Consider the following 27,807-nt stretch of genomic DNA (forward strand, 5'->3'; position numbering starts at 1 on the left):
GGAGATTATGGTGCTGAGGCAGACTAACTTTTAGCCAATGTACAATTGACCCTGACCGATGTTTTTGGATGAAGTTCCCAAGCGCATGTTGTAGTATTCACTTTGTCCCGGTTTGCTGAGCTGCCCGCAATACATTGCCATGTATTGCCAGTGCCATCTTGTTGGGACTTTGCTCCCCCAGGCCTTAAAGCCAAGAACAACCAGCAACCCTCAGTTAGTGAGACTTTTTAAGCTAAAATTATGTACAAACAGCTTCTGTCCCTTACATTTAAGTCTAGTGTTTACTGAGCTTTCCACAGCACAATAAAGACCTTCTCCTGTACAGTTGGCTCCTTCGATTATTTGGCCTGTGGAACTAATGGAGTTTACCTCTAGTGCTGCCTCTGACTCCTCGAGAGTTGCCTGCAGCTCCTCCTTTTCCATCTCGAGTTTCTTCTTGGACTTCTGCAGCTCATGGACACTCTTGCCTCCCTCACCCAGCTGATCTGTCAGGTCGGTAATCTCTTCTGCAGAACCAATCCAGGGATACTCGTCAGCATGGAACAACACTAACAATAACAAATCAAGTTCAACGATGCCCTTAACCTAATACAAAGAAAAGTGACACAAAAGAACTGCAGATGCTGGCAATGAGCTAAAAACTGAAAAACTCTGCAAGTCAGGCAGCATCTATAGAAGAAGAGACAGAGACTCTCTGTCATAATTGAGAAGGAGGAAACAAATTAGTCAAGTTAGTAGAGAATGCGGATAAGGATATTGGTGGGACATGGATTTTTTTGATAGGGCTAAAGGGCAATTAATTTATTTTTCTATGTAATGGGGTGATAATCTTCTAAAATCTGTGTATAGTTGTATACTCTCACCAACGTGGATATGCCCAGCAGCTCAGGAAATCGATATTGAGGAAAAAGGTACAAGGAACAGCAGAGAACTGACACCAACCCACAAAAATCTGGGGAACACTTCACAGTAGAGTATAGTGGTGTGGAGTCTCAATATACAGGCCAACCACTGATACTGTTCAGTGGTCAGGTGTGGAAACAAGTATTATTACTAACTAGCAACATGCACAACACACTGGAGGAACTCAACAGGTCGGGCAGCATGCATGGAAACGAATTGTCAACGTTTCGGGATGAGTAAGGATGAGTACAAGAGCAAGGAAATCCTCTTGCATTTGTACAGGGCCCAGGTGAGACCACATCTCGAGTATTGTGTACAGTTTTGGTCTCCAGGGTTAAGGAAGAACATCCTGGCTGTAGAGGAAGTGCAGCGTAGATTCACGAGGTTAATTCCTGGGATGTCAGGACTGTCTTACGCAGAGTGGTTAGAGAGACTGGGCTTGTACACGCTGGAATTAAGGAGGTTGAGAGGGGATCTGATTGCAACATATAAGATTATTAAGGGATTGGACAAGATAGAGGCAGGAAATATGTTCCAGATGCTGGGAGAGTCCAGTACCAGAGGGCATGGTTTGAGAATAAGGGGTAAGTCATTTAGCACAGAGTTAAGGAAAAACTTCTTCTCCTAGAGAGTTGTGGGGGTCTGGAATGCACTGCCTCGGAAGGCAGTGCAGGCCAATACTCTGGTTGCTTTCAAGAAGGAGCTAGATAGGTATCTTATGGATAGGGGAATCAAGGGATATGCGGACAAGGCAGGAACCGGGTATTGATAGTAGAAGATCAACCATGATCTCAAAATGGCAGTGCAGGCTCGAAGGGCCGAATGGTCTACTTCTACACCTATTGTCTATTGTCTATTGAGACCCTTCATCAGGACTGAAGAGGGAGGGGGCAGGAGCCCTATAAAGAAGGTGGGAGGAGGGTGGGAAGGAGAAGGCTGGTAGGTGCCAGGTGAAAAACCAGTAAGGGGAAAGATCAAGGGGTGGGGAAGGGAAAGCAGGGCAGGAAAGGTGAAGAAGGAATGTAAGGGGAAAGCACTGTGGATAGTAGAAGGAGGTGATAGGCAGCTGGAGGAGGAGGCAGAGTGAAACTGGGATGGGGGAAGGGGGGGGAGGGAATTACCAGAAGTCGGAGAATTTAATGTTTATGCCGAGGGGCTGGAGTCTACCCAGTCAGTACATGAGGTGTTGCTCCTCCAACCTGAGTTTGGCCTCATCATGGCAGTAGAGGAGGCCAGGTATGGACATATCCGAATGGGAATGTGAAGCAGAGTTGAAGTGGGTGGCAACCGGGAGATCCTGTCTGTTGTGGACGGAGCGGAGGTGCTCGACGAAGTAGTCCCCCAATCTGCGTCGGGTCTCGCCGATGTAGAGGAGGCTGCACCAGGAGCACCGGATGCAATAGATGACCCCAACAGACTCACAAGTGAAGTGTTGCCTCACCTGGAAGGACTGTTTGGGGCCCCGAATGGTGGTAGGAGATGAGGTGTAGGGACAGGTGTAGCACCTACGCTTGCAGGGATAAGTGCCAGGTGGGAGGGATGTGTGGCCCAGGCAGTCGTGGAGGGAACGATCCCTGCGGAAAGCAGAGAGGGGTAGAGAAGGAAAGATGCGCTTAGTGGTGGGGTCCTGTTGGAGGTGGCGGAAGTTGCGGAGGATAACGTGCTGGATCCAGAGGCTGGTGAGGTGGTGAGGACAAGGGGAACACAGTCCCTGCTGTAGTGACAGGAGGGTGGGGTGAGGGCCAAAGCGCGGGAAATGGAGGAGATGTGGGTGAGAGCATCAGTGAGAGCTGAAGGAAAACCACAATCCTTAAAGAAAGAGCATGTTTGAGATGTCCTGGAATGGAAAGACAACCTGGGAGCAGATGCGGCGGAGACAAAGGAACTGTGAATAGGGAATAGCATTTCGCACTTTGGCCCTCACCCCATCCTCCCGTCACCACAACAGGGACACAGTTGCCCTTGTCCTCACCTACCACCCCACCAGCCTCCGGATCCAGCTCATTACCCCGACAGAGAATGCCTTGGATCTGAGGCAGATTCTAACACAGTGTGATCTTTGTCCCAGTTTGCTCTGGATTGGTAGAGGGAGCACCATGGTCAGAGTTTAGAAAGCTACACATTGAAACTTCAAGGGACGGGAGTAAGTAAAGTAGAAGGCATACAAATACATGGACAGTGTTAAAAATCATCTTGTATCATCAGAGGCAGGGAACCATGTGGAGAGGTGGGAAGGAATGGAGCAACAGCTGACGGTAAGGGGTGAGCGTGCAGTCCTAAACAGGTACTGAAATGTTGATGGTGGTCAGTGAGGTTATCATGAAGTTTGGTTGTCTCTGGGTCACTCCACCACATCATTCCCATGGCTAAATATTGCCATAAAGGGTTTCAGACTGAGTTAATTTCAGGTGTCAGTCTACACTCAACAGTAATAGCACGCATGCTCACACACTCAGTGGTCACTTTATTTGGTGCTCCTGTACATCTGCTCGTTAATGCTAATATCTAATCAGCCAATCAAGTGACAGCAACTCAATGCAAAAAACTTGCAGGCATGATCAATAGGTTCAATTGCTGTTCAGACCAAACATCGGAATGGAAAAGAAATGTGACTTTGACTGTGGAATAATTGTGGTTTGAGTATCTCAGAAACTGCTGATCTCCTGGGATTTTCATGCATGAGTCTCTAGAGTTTACAGAGAACGATGCGAAAAGCAAAAAAATCAAATCCAGTGAGTGGTAATTCTGGGGGCAAAAAAGCTTTGTTAACGAAAGAGTTCAGAGAATGCCTGGACTGGCTCAGGTTGACAGGAAGGCGACAGTATTTCAAACAGCAGTGGTGTGCAGAACACCTCTGAATGCACAACGTGTTAAACCTTTAAGTGGATGTGCTGCAGCAGCAGAAGACCAGGAACATGCGCTCAGTAACCACTTTATTAGGTACGGGAGCCACTTAATAAGTGAGCTCAGAGCGTATATGTTGTGGGGCCCTCAATAGTAAAGTGAACAGTAAATTATGACTGATGCTTCAGTGCAAAAGAACATTTATAGGTAATTGAATCATTCTTTTCCCCATAGACATGCCAGGGAGCTGGGCATATCAGGGCTGAAGAACCTGTTACTGACATCGCAAGGCATGTGGTGCGCTGAGGTGGGCTACTCTGTATTTTAACCTCTCTACAACAAGGTGTGGGCTTTAAGGCAGTTATCAGTTAGCTACTTGATTGCTCTGTAGTTGACATCAGATCTGACATCTCAACTTCTGCTGGATGTAGAAAGCATGACCCAAATTAATTTGCCTCTACAGATGAGTTACATGTTGTTTTCCCTCTGCCCACTGTAAACCCTTCATATCCAGTTACAGATGCAAAAAAGCACTAACTGAATGCTGGAACGTTAGGTCTAATCTTTTTATTTATTCTGTGCACAATGCTGATGAGCAGCTAAATAAAAGAATAAGTTATCTATATAGACTTATGATTGTTAACGATACTCTTGAACATTGCCTTTTTACCCCTCTAGATTGTTTTATGTCAAACACGGAACCTTTCCACTGATGTTAATATTATGCAACTGTACCCAAACATCTTTTTCTCAAATCTACCTTGGAGTGTTTTGTTCTCCCGCTTAATTGAGTCCAGCTGTTCGATCAGCTCTTCATAGGAAGTCTTCAGTTTGAAGAGCTCGGTGGCGTATTGCCGACACTCTTTCTGCGAGGACTCCAGCTCCGTCTGAATCTCCTCGCACTTCTGACGCCAGTCTGAAATCTGCTTGTCAATCATTCGTTGCTTCTTGTCAAGGGTTGCACCTGCTGCATTCGCCTACAGAAAAAGGAAGAGAGTTTGAATTCATCTCATCTTTAGACATATGTTCAACACATAGAGGAAAGTGAAGATTGATGGCTTGGGTGCAGAGCAGCTTTGTGTCTCATCACAGACAATCATAAAACTTCTGACACTATTTACCGGAAAAGGGAGTGAGGTAGTCTGCTGGAAACAAGATACCTTCTAGTAAGGGTATGAATTGTTTCTGGTGTTAAAGGAATCAGTAGGAGTCAATGGGTGTGCGTGTGAGAGTGAGAGAGAAAGAAAATGGTTTGCAGAGTGAGATTAATGGGAATAGCTGAAATCCATCATAGAATGGTTTCCTACATCATTAGGGAACACAATAAATAGACAATAGACAATAGGTGCAGAAGTAGACCATTCAGCCCTTCGAGCCTGCACGGCCATTCTGAGATCATGGCTGATCATCTACTATTAATACCCGGTTCCTGCCTTGTCCGCATATCCCTTGATTCCCCTATCCATAAGATACCTACCTAGCTCCTTCTTGAAAGCATCCAGAGAATTAGCCTCCACTGCCTTCCGAGGCAGTGCATTCCAGACCCCCACAACTCTCTGGGAGAAGAAGTTTTTCCTTAACTCTGTCCTAAATGACCTACCCCTTATTCTCAAACCATGCCCTCTGGTACTGGACTCTCCCAGCATCTGGAACATATTTCCTGCCTCTATCTTGTCCAATCCCTTAATAATCTTATATGTTTCAATCAGATCCCCTCTCAATCTCCTTAATTCCAGCGTGTACAAGCCCAGTCTCTCTAACCTTTCTGCGTAAGACAGTCCGGACATCCCAGGAATTGACCTTGTGAATCTACGCTGCACTTCTTCTACAGCCAGGATGACCTTCCTTAACCCTGGAGACCAAAACTGTACACAATACTCCAGGTGTGGTCTCACCAGGGCCCTGTACAAATGCAAGAGGATTTCCTTGCTCTTGTACTCAATTCCCATTGTAATAAAGGCCAACATTCCATTAGCCTTCTTCACTGCCTGCTGTACTTGCTCATTCACCTTCAGTGACTGATGAACAAGGACTCCTAGATCTCTTTGTATTTCTCCCTTACCTAACTCTACACCGTTCAGATAATAATCTGCCTTCCTGTTCTTACTCCCAAAGTGGATAACCTCACACTTATTCACATTAAACGTCATCTGCCAAGTATCTGCCCACTCATCCAGCCTATCCAAGTCACCCTGAATTCTCCTAACATCCTCATCACATGTCACACTGCCACCCAGCTTAGTATCATCAGCAAACTTGCTGATGTTATTCTCAATGCCTTCATCTAAATCGTTGATGTAAATCGTAAAGAGCTGTGGTCCCAATACAGAGCCCTGTGGCACCCCACCAGTCACCACCTGCCATTCCGAGAAACACCCATTCACTGCTACCCTTTGCTTTCTATCTGCCAAACAGTTTTCTATCCATGTCAATATCTTCCCCCCAATGCCATGTATGAGAGATAGCAGGTGAATCAAAAGGCATACAAGGAAATGCCTGTGGCCAAGGTTACTTCTCATCTCTTTGGCTGTAGAGTATATATAACCTGAGCTGCTGAGCTAACTTGCTGGACTGCTTCTGCTGGTGCGAGTCACTCTGGGGAGACCTACCTTCTCCAGGTCAATGCTCAGCTCCTCCACCTCGATATGCAGCCGCTGTTTGGTTTTCTCCAAGCTGGAGCACTTGGCCTGGGCTGCTTCTGCGGCCTCTTCAGCCTCCTGTAATCGACACGTCAGCTTCTTCCTGTTGGTATCCAAACATGAAAACCTTATTTTCTTTCCACTCCAAGACAATGAAAACTTTGCACAGACAGCGGCAACAGGCTACAAAGTGTTGAACAGAACCCTGCTGACACAAAACCCTCTGCCCAGGCTCTCCTAAAAACCCACTCCAACTTCAGAAATAAGCAAGACCAAGAGCAAAGACCAACACCTCCTGGGATATTGCCCGTGGTGACCCACGACGGGTAAGCCCTTGGCTTGTTGTTGTTTGTCATCTACATCAATAATTTAGATGAGAATGCAGAAGGCATGGTTAGTAAATTTGAGGGTGACACTAAAACAGGTAGTATTGTGGACAATGAAGGTTATAAAGATCACAAAAGTTTTTTGATCAGCTGAGGAAGTAGGGGAAGGAAAGGCAAATGGATTTAATTCAGTTAAGTTTGAGGAGTGGATTTTTGTAAGTTAGATCAAGGAAGGGTTTTCACATTAAAATGGCAGGACCGTGGGGATTGTTGTAGAACAGAGAAAGTTCAGGTATATTCTTCCCTTAAAGTGGAGTCACATTAGACAGGTGATAAAAAGCCCTTTGGCATACTGGCCTTCAGTAGTAGGGCAATGAATGTAGATGTTGCGAGGTCATGGTGCAGTTGTACAAGACACATCTGAAGCCATATTGTGCATGGTTTTAAACACACTGTTGCAGGAAAGATGTATTAAATTGTACAATTTGCAGGAAAAATTTGCAAGCATATTGCCAGGACTAAATTATATGGACAGCTTGAACAGGCAAGGACTTTGTTTGCTTTGAATTTAGGAGATTGAGGGGTGATCTTATAGATGTTTATACATTCATGAAGGGAACAGGCAGGATGAATGCACTCTCTCTTTTTGCCAGGGTAGGTAGTCAAGAAATAGAGAGGGTGTAGTTTAAGCTGAGAAGGGAGAGATTTAATAGGAGCTTAAGGGGTAACTTAGTCTTTCAGAGGGTGGTCAATATATGGAATGAATTGTGAAAGGCAGAGGCTGAAGCAGGTACAATAACAAACTTTAGAAGAGTTTGACAAGTATGTAAATAGGAAAGATTTACAGGGATATGGGCCAATTATAGACAAATAGGACTGTTTGCATGGGAATCTTGGTCAGCATAGGCCAGTTGGACTAAAGAGCCTGTTTCGTTGCTGTTTCACTCTATGACAGACCTAGCCTGAGAATGAAAAAGGAATTTCCCATAATAACATTGATTAGTTCTAGCAAGACCAATGAAGAATGGTCCTGCTTACTACGTTTTTCAGCAAGTTCTAGAGAGTCATTCATTACAGAAGTATTAGACTTCCTTCAGTTTCAATGGCTAAACTTTAGTGTGTTGCTTTAAGCCACTAAGCTCACGGACAATTGAGGTCAGTGCTTTCATTTCACTGGAACAGTTCCAAAATACAACACTAGATGGCACCTGGAGGCTACTGAAAATGGGAAGAAATTGGAGAGGAAAAAAATCTTGCAGATATAGGAAAAAACCAGGTCCGGCAACATACATAGCGTGAGAAATACAGTTAACATTTTTGATCTTTCATTATGTTGTGAGAAGAATTCTATCAAAGCCTTTAGTATGTGGAATAAATGTTGAATCTTTGAGAATCAAAGGTTGAAAGGTTGACAAGGTCCCTCATGAGAGACTCATCCAGAAAGTCATGAGGTATGGGATAAGTAGAACCTTGGCTGTTTGGATAAAAAATTGGCTTAAAGGAAGAATGCAGAAGGTAGTTGTGGAAGGAAAGTATTCTGCCTGGAGGTCAGTGATTAGTGGAGTGCTGCAGGGATCTGTTCTGGGACCTGCTATTTGTGATTTTTATAAATGACCTGGATGTAGAGGCAGAAAGATGGGTGAGTAAGTTTGCAGATGACACGAAGATTGGAGGAGTTGTGGATGGAGCTGTACATTGTTGAAGGTTCCAAAAGGCTATAGACAGGCTGCAGAGTTGGGCAGAAAAATGGTAGATGGAATTCAATCTGGACAAGTGTGAGGTGATACATTTTGGAAGGACAAACCAGAAGACTGAGTACAGGACTAATGGTCAGTTACTTAAGAGTGTAGATGAACAAAAGGACCTTGGGGTTCAAATCCATACATCCCTCAAGGTCGCTGCACAGGTTGATAGGGTAGCTTAGAAGGCCTATGGGATGCTGGGCTTCATTAACAAGGGAATTGAGTTCAAGAGTAGGGAGGTCATGTTGCAACTCTACAAACCTCTGGTGAGACCGCACCTAGAGTATTGTGTTCAATTCTGGTCACCTCATTATAGGAAGGATGTGGAAGCTATGGAGAGGGTGCAGGGGAGATTTACCAGGATGTTGCCTAGTTAGCATATGAAGCAAGGTTAGCAGAGCTGGGACTTTTCTCTTTGGAGCATAGAAGAATGAGAGGGGACTTGATAGAGGTCTCCAAGATTATGAGAGGCATAGATAGGGTGGATAGTCAGTACCTGTTTCCCAGGGCACCAATAGCAAACACCAGAGGGCATAGGTACAAAGTTAAGGGAGGGAAGTTTCGGGGAGACATTAGGGGTAAGTTTTTTTACACAGAGGGTTGTGAGTGCCTGGAATGACTTGCCAGGGATGGTGGTGGAGGCTAAAACATTAGGGGTATTTAAGAGCCTCTTGGACAGGCACATGGATGAAAGGAAAATAGAGGGTTATGGGGTAGTGTAGGTTTAGTACTTTTTTTAAAGGATTATATGAGTCAGCACAACATGAAGGGCTGAAGGGCCTGTACTGTGCTGTAGTGTTCTATGGTTCTATGGTTCTATGGTAAGAAACAGGTTAGACAGTGGATGTGGTTACCTGGATTTTCAGAAGTGTTTTGACATGGTGCCTCACATGTGTCTGCTAAACAGGATTTAAACCCCTGGTGTTAAAAGCAAGGCATTAGCATGGGTAGAAGTCTGACTGACCAGTAGAAGGTAGAAAGTGGGACATAATGGGGGTCCTTTAATGAAAGGGTGCTAGTGGCCACTATAGTGGAGTTTTGCAGGGGTCAGTATGGGGACCACAACTCTTCACATTCTATCATCATATCTGGGTGAAAGATAAAGGATGGCCAGTTCTGCAGATGATACCAAGATGTGGGGGGGGGGGGGGGGGGTCGGGTGGAACAGGTAGTGTCAGTGAGGCAGGAAACATGCAGAAAGACTTGCGTAGTTTGGGAGAGTAGGAGAAGAGGCAGATGGACTACAGCATAGGGAAACGTAGTGTAATACACTTTGGCAGGAAGAACAAAGACACTGACCACTTTCTAAATGGGTAGTAAGTTCAGGGACTTTGGAGACCTGGTTCAGGATTCCATCCAGGTTAATTACAGGTCGAGTCAGTAGTGACAAAGTCAAATCCATGCTAGCATTCATTTTGAGAGTACTAGAACATAAAAGAAAGGATGCACTGCTGAAGCTTTGATCAGACTGCACTTGGAGTATTGTGCCCAAACTTTGGGCTCTGCTTCCAAAAAGAGACGTGTTGCCCCTGAAGAGGGTCCAGAGGAGGTTCACAACAATGAGCCTGGGAGTGAATGGCTTGATGTCCGAGGAATGTTTGATATCTCTGGGCCTGTATTTGATATTATTCAGAAGGATGAGGAGGAACCTCAATCCAACCTACCAAACGCTGAGATAGAGTGGATATGGATCCAAGGGCACAGAAACAAGGAATGATCCTCTGAAAGTGAGATGAAGAGGGATTTCTTCAGCCAGAGGGTGGGGAATCTATGGAATTTCATCGAACAGAGGGCCCTGGAGGCCGAGTCATTGGCTGTGTATAAGGCCAAGATTAATCGATTCTCGATTGGTAAGAGAGAAGGCAAGAGAATGGGGCTGAAAATATGTCCAGCCAAGATTGAATGGTGGGGCAGCTTCAATCCACTGAATGGCTGAATTCTTCTCCTATATCTTATGAATCATTTTTTTGTTTTTAAATGCCAATTGCTAGACTAGAGTCAGAGTAATAAAATATTACAGCACAGATCTAGGTCCCTCTGCCCATCTAGTCCATGCTGAACTATTATGCTGCCTAGTTCCATCAACCTGGATCCGACTTATAGCCTTCCATAAACTAAATTTCTCTTAAATGTTGAAATCGAATTTGCACCCACCACTTCTGCAGGCAGCTCATTCCACACTCTCACCACCCTCTGAGTGAAGAGGTTCTCCCTCATGAGGACCTCTTGTGGTCTGTACACACCAACCGTGTGGTGAAAAAGACACAACAGTGCCTTTTACATGTCAAGCAGTTGAGGAAGTTTGGTATGGGCCCCCAAATCCCAAGAACTTTCTACAGGGGCACAATTGAGAGCATCCTGACTGGTTACATCACTGCCTGGTATGGGAACTGTAATTCCCTTAAGTGCACGACTCTGCAGAGAGTGGTGCGGACTGCCCAGCACATCTGTAGTTGTGAACTTCCCACTATTCAGGACATTTACAAGGACAGGTGTGTAAAAAAAGGCCTGCAGGATCATTGGGGACCCAAGTCACCCCAACCACTATCTGTTCCAGCTGCTACCATCTAGGAAACGATACCACAGCATAAAAGCCAGGACCAACAGGCTCTGGGACAGCTTCTTCCACCAGGCCATCAGACTGATGAACTCATGCTAATTTGATTGTACTCTATATTACACTGACTGCTCTATTTATTATCAATTACTATGACTGTACTTTGCACATTTAGATGGAGATGTAACATAAAGATTTTTACTTCTCATGTATGTGAAGGATGTAAAAAATAAATTCAATTTAAATTCAAATACATCACCCGACAACCTTAACCCATGAACTCTAATTCTAGTTTATCCCTCAATAGAAAAAAGCCTGCTTGCATTTACCCTATCTATACCCCTCATAATTTTGTATACTTCTATCAAATTTCTCCACACTCTTCTACATGCCAGGGAATAAAGTCCTAACCTATTCAACCTTACCCCATAACTCAGGTCCTTAAGTCCCAGTATTTTCCAATTGGAAAATATTCTCTGCATTCACTCAATCTGATTGATATCATTCTTGTAGGTAGGTGACCAGAAATGCACACAATACCCCAAATTAGGCCTCACCAAAGTCTTAGACAATATCAACATATCATCCCAACTCCTGTACTCAATACTTCGATTTATGAAGGCCAACGTGCCAAAAGCTTTCTTTCCAACCCTATCTAATTGTGATGCCACTTTCAAGGAATCAAGGATCTGTATTCCCAGATCCCTCTGTCCTACCGCTCTCCTCAGTACCCTACCGCTCACCATGGAAGTCCTACCCTGGTTTGTTCTCCCAAAGTGCATTACCTCACACTTTTCTGCATTAAATTCCATGTGCCATTTTCCAACCCATTTTTCCAATTGATCCAGATCCACTGCTAGATTTGAATCCTTAGTCACTGCCTACACCACCCTTGGACCTTATGTGTCTCCTGCTACTGCATTTCCTCTGTAAATGTAACACTATAGTCTGCTTTGGTTATTGCTTTTCCTTTTATACTACCCCGATGTTACTTAAGTTTTGAAATGATTTGTACAGATGGCATGCAATACACTGTTTTTCACTAAATCTCCTTTTGAGCGAGTTTCAAACATAAATAGAAATGGATGTCTGAGCGAGATCACTGGAGTATGTGCAACTCACATTTGGAACTAAGAAAATATTAACTATGAACTGTCCTGTGTTTATTTCATCCAACAGACCCGTCCTATCATATGTGCTATTTCTTAAAAGCCTCTAAAGTGACTCAAGCTTTGATCCTGCTATTTAAGAAAGCTTATATTAACATTGGAGGCCGTCCAAACCAGATTCCTTTGACTAATTCCAGGCATGAGAAGTTGTCCCACTAGGTGAGGTCTGGAGAAGATCAGCCATGATTACTTTGAATAATGGGACAGGTATGATGGGCTGAATGGCCAGTTTTGACCTCTATTTTCTCCTCCTTCCTCCTGCTTCTCTTGATTTTGTGCCCTGGGCTCTCAGTATTACAAACAACACTAATTCTTAATCTGCGCTGAGTCTTGTCCAGAGAGTGGCCAGTCATGATTCAAGATCATTTTTGAATCTTTTCCAAAGCTAATTAAAATATTTTAAACACTAAAAAGATAACGACAGGGCACATATTCAATTAAGTTTAAAAAAGTAGAACAAATCTAATCAACATGTTTTAATAAGCTTCCCAAGTATATTTTGCCTCGAAATTCCAAGACACACTCAGTATGGTAAATAGGCATAGTAGCATAATTAGGGCACTCAGGCCATTGAGTCTGCTCTGCTATTCCATCATGGTGATTTATTCTCCTTCTCAAACCCATTCTCCTGTCATCTCACCATAACCTTTGTTGTCCTAACTAATCAAGAACCTAATCAACCTCTGCTTTAAATGTACTGAATGGATTGATTGTGGCAATGAGTTCCACTGATTCACCACCCTCTGGCTAAAGAAATTCCTTCTCATCTTTGCTCTCACTGGAATCCAGAAGCAACAGAGGGGACCTCATTGAAACCTATCGAGTGTCGAAAGGCCTCGATGTGGAGAAGATGTTTCCTATGATGGGAAAGCCCAAGACACAGCGTCAGAATAGAGGGACATATAGAGCAAAGGTGAGGAGGAATATTTTTAGCCAGAGGATGGTGAATCGGTGGAGTATGTTGCCACAGGTGACTGTAGGCATACTTAATGCAGAGGTAGATAGACCCTGGATTATTCGGGGCATGAAGGGATAAGGAGTGGTAGCTGCGTGGTAGCTACCACACAGAGAGTGGTAGCTGTGTGGAACGAGCTTCCAGTAGAAGTGGTAGAGGCAGGTTCGGTATTGTCATTTAAAGTAAAATTGGATAGGTACATGGACAGGAAAGGAATTGTTATATGTTATATGGAAATGGATCAGCCATGATGAAATGGCAGAGCAGACTCAAAGGGCCAAATAGCCTAATTCTGCTCCTGTATTTTATGGTCCTAAATAGGCGCCCCTCTACTCTAAGGCTGTGCCCTCAGGTAATCTTCTCCATATCCATGCTTTTTAGGTCTTTCAGTAATTTATAGGTTCCAATGAAACCCTACATTCGTCTGAACTCCAGTGAGTACAGTGAGCTCAGAGCTATCAAACGCTCCTCATATGTTAATCCTTTCAATTCTGGAATCATTCTCATGAACCTTCTCTGGTCTTTCTGTACTGCCAGCACACCCTTTCTTCATCAAAGGGCCCAAACCTGCTCACAATACTTCAAGTGTGGTATCACTAATGCCTTACAAAGCCTCGGCATCACATCCTTGCTCTTATATTCTAGTCCTCTTGAAATGAATGAAACATGGCATTTGCCTTCCTTATCACCAACTCAGCCTACAAGTTAACCTTTACAGAATCCTGCACAAGGACCCCCAGGTCCCTTTGCACCTCTGGTTTTTGAATTTTTTTTTTTCCCCATTTAGAAAACAGTCTATGCTTTACTCCCTCTAACACAGTGCATCATTTCTCTACATAATATTCGACCTGCCATTTCTTTGCCCATTCTCCTGGTATGTTCTAGTCCTTCTGGTAGACTCCCTGCTTCCTCGACACTACCTGCCCTCTAACTACCTTTGTAAAATCCACAAACTTGCCCACAAAGACATCAACTTCATCATCCAAATTGTTGACATATAACATGAAAAGAAGCGGTCCCAATTGATCCCTGCTTAAAACCACTAATCACCGACAGCCAACCAGAATGGGTCCCATCCCCTTTATTCTCACTCTTTGCCTCCTTTCAATCAGCCAATCTTTTATCCATGCTGGTATCTTTCCTGTAATATTTTAGGCTCTTATCTCATTAAGCAACCTCAAGTGCACAACTTGTCAAAGGCATTCTGAAAATCTAAGTAAACAGCATTCACTGACTCTTCTCGTCTATCCTGCCTGTTATTCCTTGAAAGATTTCCAACAGATCTGTCAGGCAAGCACGCTGACTTTGGCCTACTTTAACACGTACCTCCAAGTACCCCAAAAGCTCATCCTTAACAATGGACCGCAACATCTTCCCAACCTTTGAAGTCAGGATACCTGGCTTATAATTTCATTTCTTTTACCTCCCTCCCTTCCTAAAGAGTGGAATGACATTTGTAATTTTCCAGTCCTCCAGAACCATTCCAGAATCTTGTGATTCTTGAAAGATCTTTACTAATGTCTCCACAATCTCTTCAACCACCTCTTTTTGAACTCTGGGATGTGGTCGATCTCTTCCAGGTCACTAACTGCAGTCCTTTCAGCTTCCCAAGCACCTTCTTCATAGTAATAGCAACTACACTCAAGTCTGCTTCTTGACTCTCTCGAGTTTCGGGCATGTTGTTAGTGTCTTCCAGAAATTCGAGTTCCAGAAGTGAATAAGGAAATGCTTAGGAAGCTGAAAGATTTGAAGGTAGATAAGTCACCTGGATCAGATGGACTACAGCCCAAAGTTCTGACGGTGGTATCTAAAGAGATTAAGGAGCCATTAGTACTGATCTTTCAATAACTAGATTCTGGAATGTGGAGGATTGGAAAATCAGAAATGTCACTCCACACTTTAGCAAAGGAGGGAGGCAAAAGTCAAGAAGTTGTAGGCCAGGTAGCCTGACTTCAGTGCTGGGCAAGATGTTAAAGACCATTAATAAGGATCAGGTTTTAGGATACTTGGAAACAAATTATAAAATATGCCAAAGTCAACATTGTTTTTATAAGAGGATTTCTTGTCTGATAAATTTGTTGGAATTCTTTGAGGAAGTAATAAGCAGAATAAACAAAGGAGAGATGGAGGATTTTTTTAACTGGGATTTTCAGAAAGCCTGTGGCAAGGTGCAACACTTCAGGTTGCTAAACAAGAGTCCATGGTATTATAAAGATACTAGTATGGACAGAATATCAGCTGGCTAGCAGAAGACAGAGTGCAAATAAAGGGGGCCTTTTACTGGTTGTCCGCTGGTGAGTAACGGTGTTCCGTAGGGTCCATATTGGGATTGCCTCTTACTGCAGGGGTCTGTGTTGCTTCTGTTTGTTTTAATGTTACATGTTAATGATCTGGATAACAGGATTGATGGTTTTGTGGCCAATATTGCTGATGAGTGGAGGGGCAGGTAGTGTTGTAGAAGCAGGGAATCTGCAGAAACACTTGGACAGATTAGGAGAATGGGCAAAGAAGCGGAAAATGGAATACAGAGTAAGGAAGAGTATGGTCATGCACTTTGGTGTATGGAATAAAGGTATAGATTACTTTCTGAATGGGGAGACAGTGCAAAGGGACTTAGGAGACCTAATGCAGGATTTCCTAAAGGTTAACTTGGAGGTTGAGCCAGTAGAAAGGAATGACCACAGCACCAGTGACTGCATCTCTAGTGATAATCAGTTAAGCTGATAAAGTTTGTAGATGACAACACTGTCACTGGACAGTGACAGTGTTTGTTGCCAGAGGCAACAAATCTAAGTACCACCAGAAAGTAAACAAATGAGTGTCCTGATGTGAATACTACAGCCTGGAGCTGAATAGCCTCAAAACCGTGGAGATACACATCAACTTCAGGAGAAATGTGCCTCCCTTCCACCCACCATCATTAACAACTCTGTAGTTTAGTATCATTCCAGTGTTCAGGTCCTGGGGAACTTTATTTCACAGGGTCTCACGTGGGAGAACCTTATCTCATTTACTAACTAAAAGACTGGTCAGATTTACTCCTCGTGATAGTTGGCAAAATTCCATCTTCCCCAGAACATACCAGTGTAATTCTGCACTGCCATCAGAGGGAGCGACTTCACATCAGCCATTACTATCTGGTTTGGGGCAGCATCCTCTCACAATATACAGAACCTACGGTGAGCTGTCAGGACAGCTGAAAAGGCTGCAATCTACCATCACTGCAGGACTTGTATGTATCCAGAAAAAAGCGGGAAGAAAAATCATCACAGACACCACCCACCCAGCAAACCGCCTTTTCTGAAAGCTCCCTTTTAAAAGCACTGTACAGCTATAAATATCACACCATCTTCAAAGTTTCATCCTCAGGCAGTTAACCTGGCAAGTCATTCCATTTAGCTATCCCATCCCACCTGCTCTATCTACTACCTCAGTCACTGCACTGTAAACACTTCAGAACACTTTTTATAAAATTGTTTACATTGGAAATATATGCTGGTATTCATGTATTTGTGCACATTTTGTTCATATCCACATTTTAACCTCTAGGTTTATTCTTTATATAATTCTTTCTTATAATTGTTGAATGCTTTTGTCTTTTATTCCATGTCAGGCCAACACACTACAGGAAATTCCTAATACATGGCAAGTAAAGCTGATCCTTGGAATTCAAATGCAGTATTAACATTCATTTTGAGAGGATTGGAGTGTACATGTAACCACATAATGCTGAGGCTTTATAAGGCATTGGTCAGATCACATTTGGAATATTGTGAGCAGGTTTGGACCCCATATCTAAAAAATAATTAGAGAGGAAGTTGATGAGAATGATCCCAGGACTGAAAGGGTTAACGTGTGAAGAGCGTTTGATGGCTCTGGCCCTGTACTGACTGTTTAGAAGGATGAGGGAAGAATCTCATTGAAGCCTACGGAATATTGAAAGGTTTAAATAGAGTGGATATGGAGATGTTGTTTCCGATGGCGGGTGAGCCTAGGACCAGAGGGCATAGCCTTCAAATAGTAGGACAGAGATGAGGAGGAATTTCTTTTGCCAGAGGGAGGTGAATCTGAGGAATTCACTGCCACAGATGGCTGTAGAGGCCGTCATTGGGTATATTTAAAGCAGAAGGTATTTAATGTGTATGGGGTCAAAGGTTATGGGGAGAAGCCAAAAGGATGGGGTTGAAAGGGAAAATATATCAACCATCATCAAATAGCAGAGCAGACTCGATGGGATGAATGGCTATGCTAAATCTTTATAAAGCTCTAGTTGGGCCACTTGTAGAAAGTGGAATTAGTTAATGTTGGTTTTATAGAACAGCATATATGCATATTAGCATCTGGACACTGATGGCTAGGACCTCTATATGAAAAATGGATAGGAAAGGTGTCGAGGGATATGGGTCATATGGAACTAGCTTACAATATCTACTTGTGGCTTGAAAAGGAGAATATTTGAGCAAGGCACAGAAACAGTAGGAAAGGCAAGTAGCAAAGAGGCATTGGATCAAGGGTTTTATAGTGTGGACGGGTCGAGGAGTGGCTACACAGGAGAGGAAAAATATCAACCATTATTGTATGGCAGATCAAACTCAATGGGATGAGTGGTCTAATTCTGTTCCTCTAACTTATATTCTAAATACTCCAAATGGACTCCCCATGATTCAATATTTCACAGTTGGACTATGTTGTTAAACATGCTGAATTTTGTGGTAATCCACAACTTATTAAGAAAGGTGAAGAGGATGTAGAGGAGATTCACTGGGTCTGCAGTAGAAATCTTGTGTAATGAGTGACTGGAAATACTGGGTTTGTTTACGTTGGAGAAAGAGTTTGTTCCGGTGGAGGGAGGGGGAGCTCCCGAAAGAAATATCCAAAGTTATGATGGGCATTCATAGAGCAGACTGTATCAAACTTTTCCCCACAGCAGAAATGGCTAAAACAAGAGGGCAGCAGTTTTGGGTAAGGGGCAAGAGCTTTGCAGCAAGAACCAGTCACTGGTGGTTGGTTGGAATCTGGAGTACACTACCTGAGCGGTGGTGAGGCTGCACTCTCACAACAATGATGAAAAATCGAGATCAAAGTTAAATTACCAAGGCACAGAATGCTACAGGCCAAGAGCTGTAAATGAAATTTGTACAGATGCATGTATGATGGTTGCTATGGATGCAATGAACCAAAAGGTGTTTCTGTGCCCTGAGTCTACAAAAATGTTAGTCAAATATAGGGTCTTTCTGCCTGAATTTTTTCTGCTCCTTTAATGAGGTAATTTTATTAAGTAAATACATGACTAGCGTAAATTTGGTCAGATGGAGAGACTGTTTCCATGGTGCTTGACTCTATGACTCTACCATTTCTCCTGATGAGAAGTATTTCTATTTTTAGTGTTTATATATGGAAATAGAAGTCACAATGAATACTTATGTGGAAATGTCATACCAGGATCTGACTCTGTAAGAATACTACCAACAAGAACCCAGCAGTTGATAGTCTTTTAGGTATCAGATGTGTTTAAAGAGATTACATTAAGAACCTTATTCCCCAAAGGTTAATAACACTGGACAACAAAAATGTTGCCTCATGAATACCTCTGGGTGCATCTTATGAATTTTGGGCTGCTGATCATGAAAATCATCGTGAAATTTCCCTATCATACACCATTTAAAAAAAAATCACCTTCATATTTTATTTCAGTTCATAATTCAAGTCAATTAAAATGTTGCCCACAATGTAAGCTGAAAAGTTTTCTATCTTGTCCAGGCATGATTAGACAGGGAGGATGCTGCATGGCTGGCCAGGTTTTAGAAAAGCTATAAAAGCATCATGCACACACCGTTTTATGCACTCCTCTAACATGTATATCAGTTTGCGATCCTGTTGATGGGCATGTTCTACATACATAGCATATTGTGCGTACTGATTATAATAAAGTAACTTTATTTTCAGGAATATTTGTGATAGCAAAATATCTCTCCAATGTTGCAATACTTACTGTAATATTTTTGGCAAGTATACGCTTAAATCTCAATGACTCCCCTTGCTAAGAAAGGCGATGAGTTCTACATTGGGTGTAAAAGTGGCGACCAAGGCAAAGCCTGGGCTCCTCACATTTGTTGCACAACATGTGCTGTCAATTTTAGAGCTTGGCTCAGAGGAAGCCAATGCCATTGGCTGTCCTGCTGATATGATGAGAGCAGAATGATCATGTAACAAGACTGACCAGTGTGTCTGGTTTCTCTATTAAAAACAAGAAATCCATTGAATAGCCCAATCTCTCTTCAATCATGAGAATAGTCTTCTAGTAACAAAGGCACCAGAGACCTGGAGTCTAGAAGATCCAGACAAAGCTGTCATGATGCACCAGCAATGGAAAACGACACTGATACTGACACAGATTTTGAACCATCCTTGATGAGTGACCCTCATTTGATTACTCAATTTGAGTTAAGTGACCTGGTCAGAGACTTCAGTTTGTTAGAGGCAAAAGGAGAATTAACGGGTTCAAGAGTGCAAGGATGAAATCTGCCGTCACCAGGCACAAAATTTTCCATTAAGGATTTTGATATTTGAGACAGATGTTTCCCAGAATAAATGATCCCAAGATTAAGAACAGCATTTTGTTGGTCCACAAATCAAATGGGCCATCAATGACAGGCAACTTGAAGGATTTCTAGTGGGACCAGAGAAAATCACATGGAAGGCATTCAAGGATGTTGTTGAAAATTTTCTTGGCTACTCCAGAGCACCAAACTGCATGCAGCTGGTTGACAACATGCTTCAAGCATACAAAACCATGAAGTGCGACGTGTCACTAAAGTTTCATTTCCTGCATTCCCATTTAGACTTACTTCCCTGCAAATCTTGCCACTGTCAGTGACGAGCATTGTGAAAGGTTTCACCAGGAAATTGCAGTCATGGAAAAATCGTATCAGGGCAACCGGAGTCCATCAATGCTGGCTGATTATTGTTGGACACTTAAGCAAAAAGCCTCAGACACCGAGTACAAATATAAAGCACCAACAAAACATTTTTAGCTTATTTGAACTATTGCAAAGTTGCAGCACTGTTATGGAATTAAAACCTTATAATCAATAAAATTTAATTACTTGTTTCTCCAAATTCTTATGTGATACAAGTAGTCTGAAATTATGTTTGCATTCAGCTTCAAGTGGTCTATCATAAACAAAAAAATTAAGGAAACAACACTTTTGAAAAAAACTGTTGTCCAGGTTAATACAATACTGCCCTCAGCACATAAAAATCATTCAGACCTGCAGCAGGTGAACTTACAAACATAGACAGGAATCCTTGGCCAATCTGGGTCACAGTGAGGGGACCTTAAGAGTAGAGCATCTACTCATTTCTATCAATGTCCTCACTCAGAAACCATTTCGGGCCATATGTGCTGCTTCTAGTATCGGCTATCATTGTTTAATTGGAATTATTTACTCCTTCTCCAAAGCAGAGACCCAGAATAACAAAACCTCTTCATAGACCACAAATCTCTATCCACTGATTGTCAAGTACCTCTACTGATGGATTGGCACTCAGAGTGGATACAACTTCTGCTTTGCCTCTTTTTTAATTGATAAAATTAGCTTAGTGTCACTTTTCTTCGTGTCTTAGGAATCAAAGTATGAGGATTGGTTACATATATTTGGATTCTATTCCATTGCATTCTGAATGCAACAGGTATTTACAATTATAATTTTTTTTCTCTTTAGCAGTCCCTCAGGACTGAGGAGGACTTGCTTCTACTCTGGTGTTGTAGTGGCTGAGATCAGAGACTCATCCACAGACAGTGGACAGGTGAGTTGGTGCACTCTTTCCACCTCTCATACAGGACCTCTGTCCCCAGCGGATTTACTTGAGATGCTTGATGCCATTCTGAGTGCTTCTTCTCCGCTTTGTTATTGTGGCTCAGAGATGTCTAGAACTGGTAATTTCTTCAACGCCGATGTGAACAAATCCTTCAAACATCTCTTCAGTCCTCTAGTGGGAGGGTCTAAAACAAAGGTACATAGTTACCATAGCAACTTGTTCTCACCGAGGGCAGTGATTCTCTACCCAGGAAGGTGGTGGAGGCTGGATCATTGGGGGTATTTAAAGAAGTAGACAAGTTTATGAATGATATGGGAATTGAAGACTATGGGGAACTGGCACAGAAAGGTGATGACAACTGTGGTAGATCAATCTTGATCACATTGAAATATGGGACAGGCTTTTGGGGCTGGCTGAGCGGCCCAAGGCTGCTCCCTTTATCTTGCAGTACAGACTAAACAGGAAAGTTTGGTAATGGTTTGAACGATGGCTGTTCTTTAAAAAAAAGAGAAAGTAAACACTAAGAACAAGAGTCATGTGGCTCCAGGCTACAGAACATAAACCACAAACAAATCAAGTTGTTGACTGGCTACTTTGCAAAAACTAACAGCAAATTGTTTGAACTATAAGAAAAACAGAGTGCATGTGTTGCCCAAGACATAAAGCAGCGACGATCATATGAGAATTAGCTTGAAGGTAGACATGGAACAGCTTACAGTTTACAGTGTGAAATTCTTGAGGTCACACATCACAAGAATATTTTCAAAGTACAATCAAACTGAGGAACTTGAGAATAATCAGAGGCAGAAGAATTGAGGGTGATTACTTGCAGGAACAAATGCTTTGAGGAGATATCAGGAAGATAAAATGTCTGGATGAATTCCCACGGAGAAAATGTCTATTTACAATTAAGGTGAAGTGGTGGGGCATACCGAACGGATTGCAGGCATGTTTCCCTGCCATGTACTTTTAAATGTCTATATTCTATTTCCATGACTTCTTGGCTCAGCGGGATCACTTACTCACAACAGTCAGTCTGAGGAATAGACATGAGCATGTAATTCAGGGTGGCATTATGATACTTTTGGGTTGGTCATCTTTCAGTTGGCATTTGAAACTGTAGATGAATGTTAAACATTCCACAAAATCATCTACAGGAGGAATCTTCCTGGTGTCCTGCTCAATACTTAGCCTTTAGCCAACTCTCATGGATACAGAATATGTCAGTACATTGGACTTTACTGTCCCAAACTGTTGTAATACAAGGAATACGACAGCCAATAAATTCTAAATCAACGGTTATCACACATCAGAAAGCATCTTATTAGCCATCAACATGTTGTAGTGTCTAAAGGTTTTGAAAGGCACTACTTAAACCCTCGGGATCAATAAAGTACGTCTGTCTGTCTGTCTGTCAAAATACTAGAGGAACTCAGCAGATCAGGCAGCATCTAGGGAAATGAATAAACAGTCAATGTTTCATGCTGAGACCCTTCTTCAAGGTTGGGAAGGAAGGGGGAAGATGCCAGGATAGAAGGTGGCCTGCTGGAAGGTTATAGCCAGGTGGGTGGGAAAGGTCAAGGACCGGAGAAGAAGGAATCTTATAGGAGAAGAGAATGGACCATAGAAGAAAGGGAAGGAGGAGGGGACTCAGGGGGAAGTAATGAGGAGACATATACTATAATAAAAATTGAGTAACTTTTCCAAAAAAAAAGTATGGTGAGGAATATGAATACTCATGGCACAATAGTGAAAAGCCCTGACTCCCGATGCTGCCTACACAGAGTTGGTATGAATTTCCTGAAACTACACAGATTTCCTCTGAGGGTTCTGGTTTCCTCCCACACGTCTAAGACATGCAGGGTTACGGGTTCATGGACCATCATACGTTGGTGATTTGGACCACTGTGTGGCTTAATGTAGATTCCAGCAGAAAGGGAGGGGAGTTGTTAACAAGAATGTGGGATGAATTGGTCTAAGAGCCAGAGTAGTCCCAGTGGGTCAAAATGGCCTCCAATGTTGTAAGGAAACATAACACCTATTGATCCTCTTGCTAAGTGTATGCCCTAACTTTGTATCGAGCTTTAGCTTTCGGCCTGTCAACTTTTTGATTGTAACCTTTTTAGTGTAACTCTGTCTCTACCTGGAGGGACGTATTGAACAACAGGTTGTTTTGATTCCACTGAACACGAGTTTCCTTATGTGATAGATCACCTTGAAGAAAAACTCTTCCAAAATTTGCAAACATTTGCTTGTAAGTTGTGGTGAAAGGAGGAGTTAAAAAAAGATGCTCGATATATGTGCAAAAATATCACAAGAGGATTTACTTTCAGCATATTGTGGAAGGCAGCCAAGCTTTTGTTCAGAGTGTTTCTTTGATCATGAAAACCAGAACAATCTGTGCAATGTCTTATCCTAACAACGGACACAGTCAGTGCAGCTAACCACTTTGATCTAAGGAGCCGCCTTGGTGACACTTCACAGTGTAAATCTGAAAGACGTGACTAAGAGGAGATGGTGCAATGGAGCAATCTGCTGAAGGAAGCTCTTGATTGTAGGAGTTGTTCCAAATGGAATCATTGGAAGTAAAATGTTGGGATATCCTTTTCACTGCCAAAAAGAAACTTCTATTCCACTGCCACTCTTAAAAAGGAAGAAAACATTTTCAGTACGTACAACCTAAATGCTGGGAACATTAGTGTTTTTTAAACGGTAGTCTTCAAGGAACTACTATCATTCCCACAAGTATTCTTCTTTATCAACACTTTCGTCATTCCTTCTTGAGGATGGATGGTTTTATTCATTAAATCTTTGGGGCTAAAGTTTTAAAAAATGAGGGGAACATCTCTAGGTTTTGTTGGACTCTGCTCTGGGAAGAAGGTTCAAAGTTTAAATAAATTTATTTTTGAAGTATGTATATGTCACCATAAACTACCTTGAGAATAATTTTCTTGCAGGTATTCACAGTAGAACAGAGAAATACAGAATAATCAATATAAAAACACAAACAACTAATAAACTACCAATGTGCAAAAAAAGACAAATTGTACAGATATAGATAAATAAATAATACTGAGAACGTGAGTTGTAGCGTCCTTGAAAGTGAGGCCATAGGCTGTGGAATCAGTTCAGCATTGTAGTCAGTGAAATTATCTGTGTTGGATTAGGAGCCTGATGGTTAAAGGGAGATAACTGCTTCTGAACCTGGTTGTGTGAGACCTGGGGCTCCTATACCTCCACAATGGAGAAGAGAGCATGGCCTGGATGCTGCCTTCTTGTGGCAGTGATCCATGTACGAGGGTTGATTGATAAGTTCTGGCCTAAGGTAGAAGGAGATGAGTTATACAACTCTCATTGCATGCACATGCAGGTCAACTCCTTGAGTGATTATGCAGAAAGTTTGAAGTTAATAACTCATCTCCCTCTACCTTAGGCCACAAACTTATCAATCACCCCTCATATATGTGCACATTAGAATGGAGGTCTTTGCCTTTTTTGGACCAGGCTGTTTCACCATTCTTTGTGGCCTTTTCTATTCTTGGACATTGAAGTTTCCATACCAGGCTCTGATGCAACCAGTCAGTTTACTCTCCACTGTGCATCTATAGAAGTCTGTCAAGGTTTCAGATGATATACCAAAGCTGTGCACACTTCTAAGGAAGTAGAGCTGCTGTCATGCCTTCTTTGTGATGATGCTTACTAGTTGCAAGAAAACGTTTGTGAACCCTTTTCAATTACCTGATAATCTGCATTAGTTACTCATAAAATATGGTCTGATCTTCATCTGTCACAATAATAGTCTCAGCAATCTGTCTAAACTGATAACACAAACAAGTGTACTTTTTCTTATCAATACTGAGTACACCATTTAAGCAATCATAGTCTAGGTTCAAAAAAGTATGTGAACCTCTGGGGCAATGCCTTTTACAAAAGCTAATTGGAGTCAGGTGATCTGATGAATGAGATGAGATTGGAGGTATGGGTTGTAGAGGTTCTCTTCCCTATAAGAAAGACACACAAAAGATACTGACAAAGCCTGCACTTCTTAAGAAAGATGTTCATCACTCCACAGTAAAAGAGATTGTCTCCAAATGGGGGAAGCTCAGTACTGTTGCTACTCTCCCTAGGAATGGGTATCCTGCAAAGATCACACCATGAGTACGATGTGCAATGCTGAAGGAGGTGAAGAAGAACCCAACGATATCAACATCTCTAGAATTTGCTAAATCGCTGTTCATGTGTCCACTATAACAAAAGCACAGAACAAGAATGGTGTTCATGGAAGGACACCATGGAGGAAACTACTGCTCTCCAAAAGTAAAACATTGTTGCATGTCTCAAGTTTGCAAAGACCAGCTGGATGTTCAACAACACATCTGGAACAATATCCTGTGGGCAGATTAGACAAAAGTTGAACTCTTCTGGCAGAAATACACATATCTATGCTTGGAGGAAAAAGACCACTGCACATCAACACCAAAACTTCATAACAACTGTGAAGCATGGTGGAAGAAACATGGTTTGGGGCTGCTTTGCTGCCTCCGGACCTGGACATTTTGCAATCGTTGAGGGAACAATGCATTCAAAATTGTATCAAGACATTTACAGCAGAATGCCAGGGTAGCAGTCCTTCACCTGAAGCTTAACATGTAACACCCTGGGAAAGGTTTCACTGCTAGCATAATGTCTTTCTGTAGAAGCAGTGTTTCGGTTATAGTAGAGATAATGGGTATTTTGGAATGTCAGCTGTGTCTTTGTTTGGCAGGAGATGAAGAGAGAAGATGCTGGAGAGAGTATATTTTTTTTGTGTTATTTATTTAATTGGTTTCTCTATCTAGCTTTAGGACTTGTGTAAAGATCTGATTACATTTTAGGTCATATTTATGCAGAAGTAGAGAAAATTCAACACGGTTTACAAACTTTCTAGCACCACTGTACATGCTGGTCCCAGGGCAGATCCTCTGATACAATACAGCCAAGGAATTTAAAGTTACCGATCCATTCAACCTCCAATCCTCTAAGGAGGATTGGATCACGAATCTCCAGCTTTAGTCAATAATCAGCTCTGGTTTTGCTGACATTGAGTGAGAAGTTGTTGTGGCACCATTCAGCCAGATTTTCAGTCTCTTTTCTACATGCCAGATCCTCACCACCTTTTATTTGACCAGCAACAGTCAGCAAACTAAAATATTCAGCTTGTGGTAGGATCAATGGTTTGGATTTAATATTTGTGGGCAGAACACAAGCTGAAACATTTAAGGTTGATGTGGAAACCTGACATTTTTAAAAATCTGGGCAGTTTAGGACAAGTACTGGGGCTGCCTGTATTTGACTGTATGAATCAGGTAATTGGTATTTGCAAGTCTTGTACTCTAAACTAAAGCCAACTTTAACCCTCTACTGTAACAAAGAACTTTTACATTGTTTCTTACAACACCACTTCACTTCTCACTGGCACTTCCACATATTTTAGAGTTGAACACTTCATTGATTATGCCAAACTCCCAAAAACCCACTCTGCCCATCCTCAGCAATTATACTCACCCATCCTGCATAGACCCAAATGATCACCAGGATATCTGATTTGTCCATGGCCTCAATACATTAATCCAATTACACCCAACCTCCTCCAGCCCAACACTTCATCTCAAGCCTTCAGCCTGAAACCCTTCCTCTGGAACTCTCTTTAAATCTTTTCCTTTCCTTTTTTAAAGATGCTGCTTAAAATACAAGCATTTTGCTTGGATTTCCAGCATCTGCAGATTTTCCTTTGTTTGTCCCTTGACCTAATTTCTTTTCACTTTTAAGCCCGTTCTTTTGCTAACCACTGCATTTCTCACACCTCTGAGAGGTCCTAGAAATATTTTTCTACATGAAGAATTTGGCACAACTCTTAAGGTATTGTTCTTGAATGTTACTGCACCCTGGTGATATGGTTTTGAAATCTAATCATCTGAAATTACTGAATGAAGAGATATCCAAGAGATTCTGCTTGGTTAAGCTTCTGACATAGTGAAAGCCTGAAGACAGCAGTAACACACTCAGACACAGGATTTTCTTTTTTTAAAAATTCATTTTGCCTTTTTGTCCCAACCAGGGGCTGGATAAAGTCCCATGTTATTTAGGGCAACATGTGCTGTGGTTTCAAAGAAGAGGCATATTGCATTGGTGAACATGAAGCTTTAAGTATTCAGGATGGTATTGGCCTGGGGCCTTCATTAGTAAAGGTCAACTATGGACGTTATGGCTTAGCTGTCTACAATCAGTCATTACACGAGCCAGGGTTTTATGATATGGAGAGCAAATTATTGTCCTCATCTCCATGCAGTTGACGAATCCAAAGGATCGGTGAGACCGAAACAGCATGACACCAGCAGCATCGCAGGAGTTGCCAGTCAGCACTGAACTCAATTTTGGACTGCTTAAACTTCTCCAGCTCTGGATTTACTCCTGAAGCCTTCGACGTGAGTGGGTACAGTCACAAGGCAGTGGAGGTTTGAGATCAGAGATTTCCTTCTCCTAGATGAGTTGCTGACCACAGCTGGTGAGTCCCAGCTTCCTGAAGCAACAGGTTACAAGGTACCTGTATCCTGCCTTTGCTCCTTCTCCTATCAGTAGAAACTGTTTCACTAGGTGTAGTAACTAAGCCATATGTGAAGATGAGGAATTGTTCTTAGCTGTCACAGGCTATATGACACTCATGGCATTGGTAGCAGTTAATAGATAGTGGAGCTTATCCTCACTACACTCTTAGAAAATGTATCCCCAGTCCCGAGACTAAGTGCCAATTTTGATCTTTCTGGATATCAGAATATACCACATACAGAACATATGTATTCAATGTGTGTGTT

At 42.4% G+C, this 27,807-nt stretch overlaps 1 protein-coding gene across 8 annotated transcripts in view; it reads right to left on the bottom strand.

Moving 5' to 3' along the window:
• Positions 1–27,807, bottom strand: part of LOC132380171 (myosin-16) — a 310,593-nt gene that overhangs the window by 26,296 nt on the left and 256,490 nt on the right. For all 8 annotated transcript variants that reach the window (XM_059948830.1, XM_059948832.1, XM_059948831.1 and 5 more), the window contains 3 exons: positions 6,357–6,489; positions 4,508–4,724; positions 370–506 (listed from right to left, as the gene is read on the bottom strand). In XM_059948830.1, the coding sequence (XP_059804813.1) occupies positions 370–506; positions 4,508–4,724; positions 6,357–6,489 (487 nt within the window). The remainder of the gene's footprint in view (positions 1–369; positions 507–4,507; positions 4,725–6,356; positions 6,490–27,807) is intronic.

Source organism: Hypanus sabinus, chromosome 23 (assembly GCF_030144855.1).
Source record: "Hypanus sabinus isolate sHypSab1 chromosome 23, sHypSab1.hap1, whole genome shotgun sequence".
In the NCBI taxonomy this organism is placed as follows: Eukaryota; Metazoa; Chordata; class Chondrichthyes; order Myliobatiformes; family Dasyatidae; genus Hypanus; species Hypanus sabinus.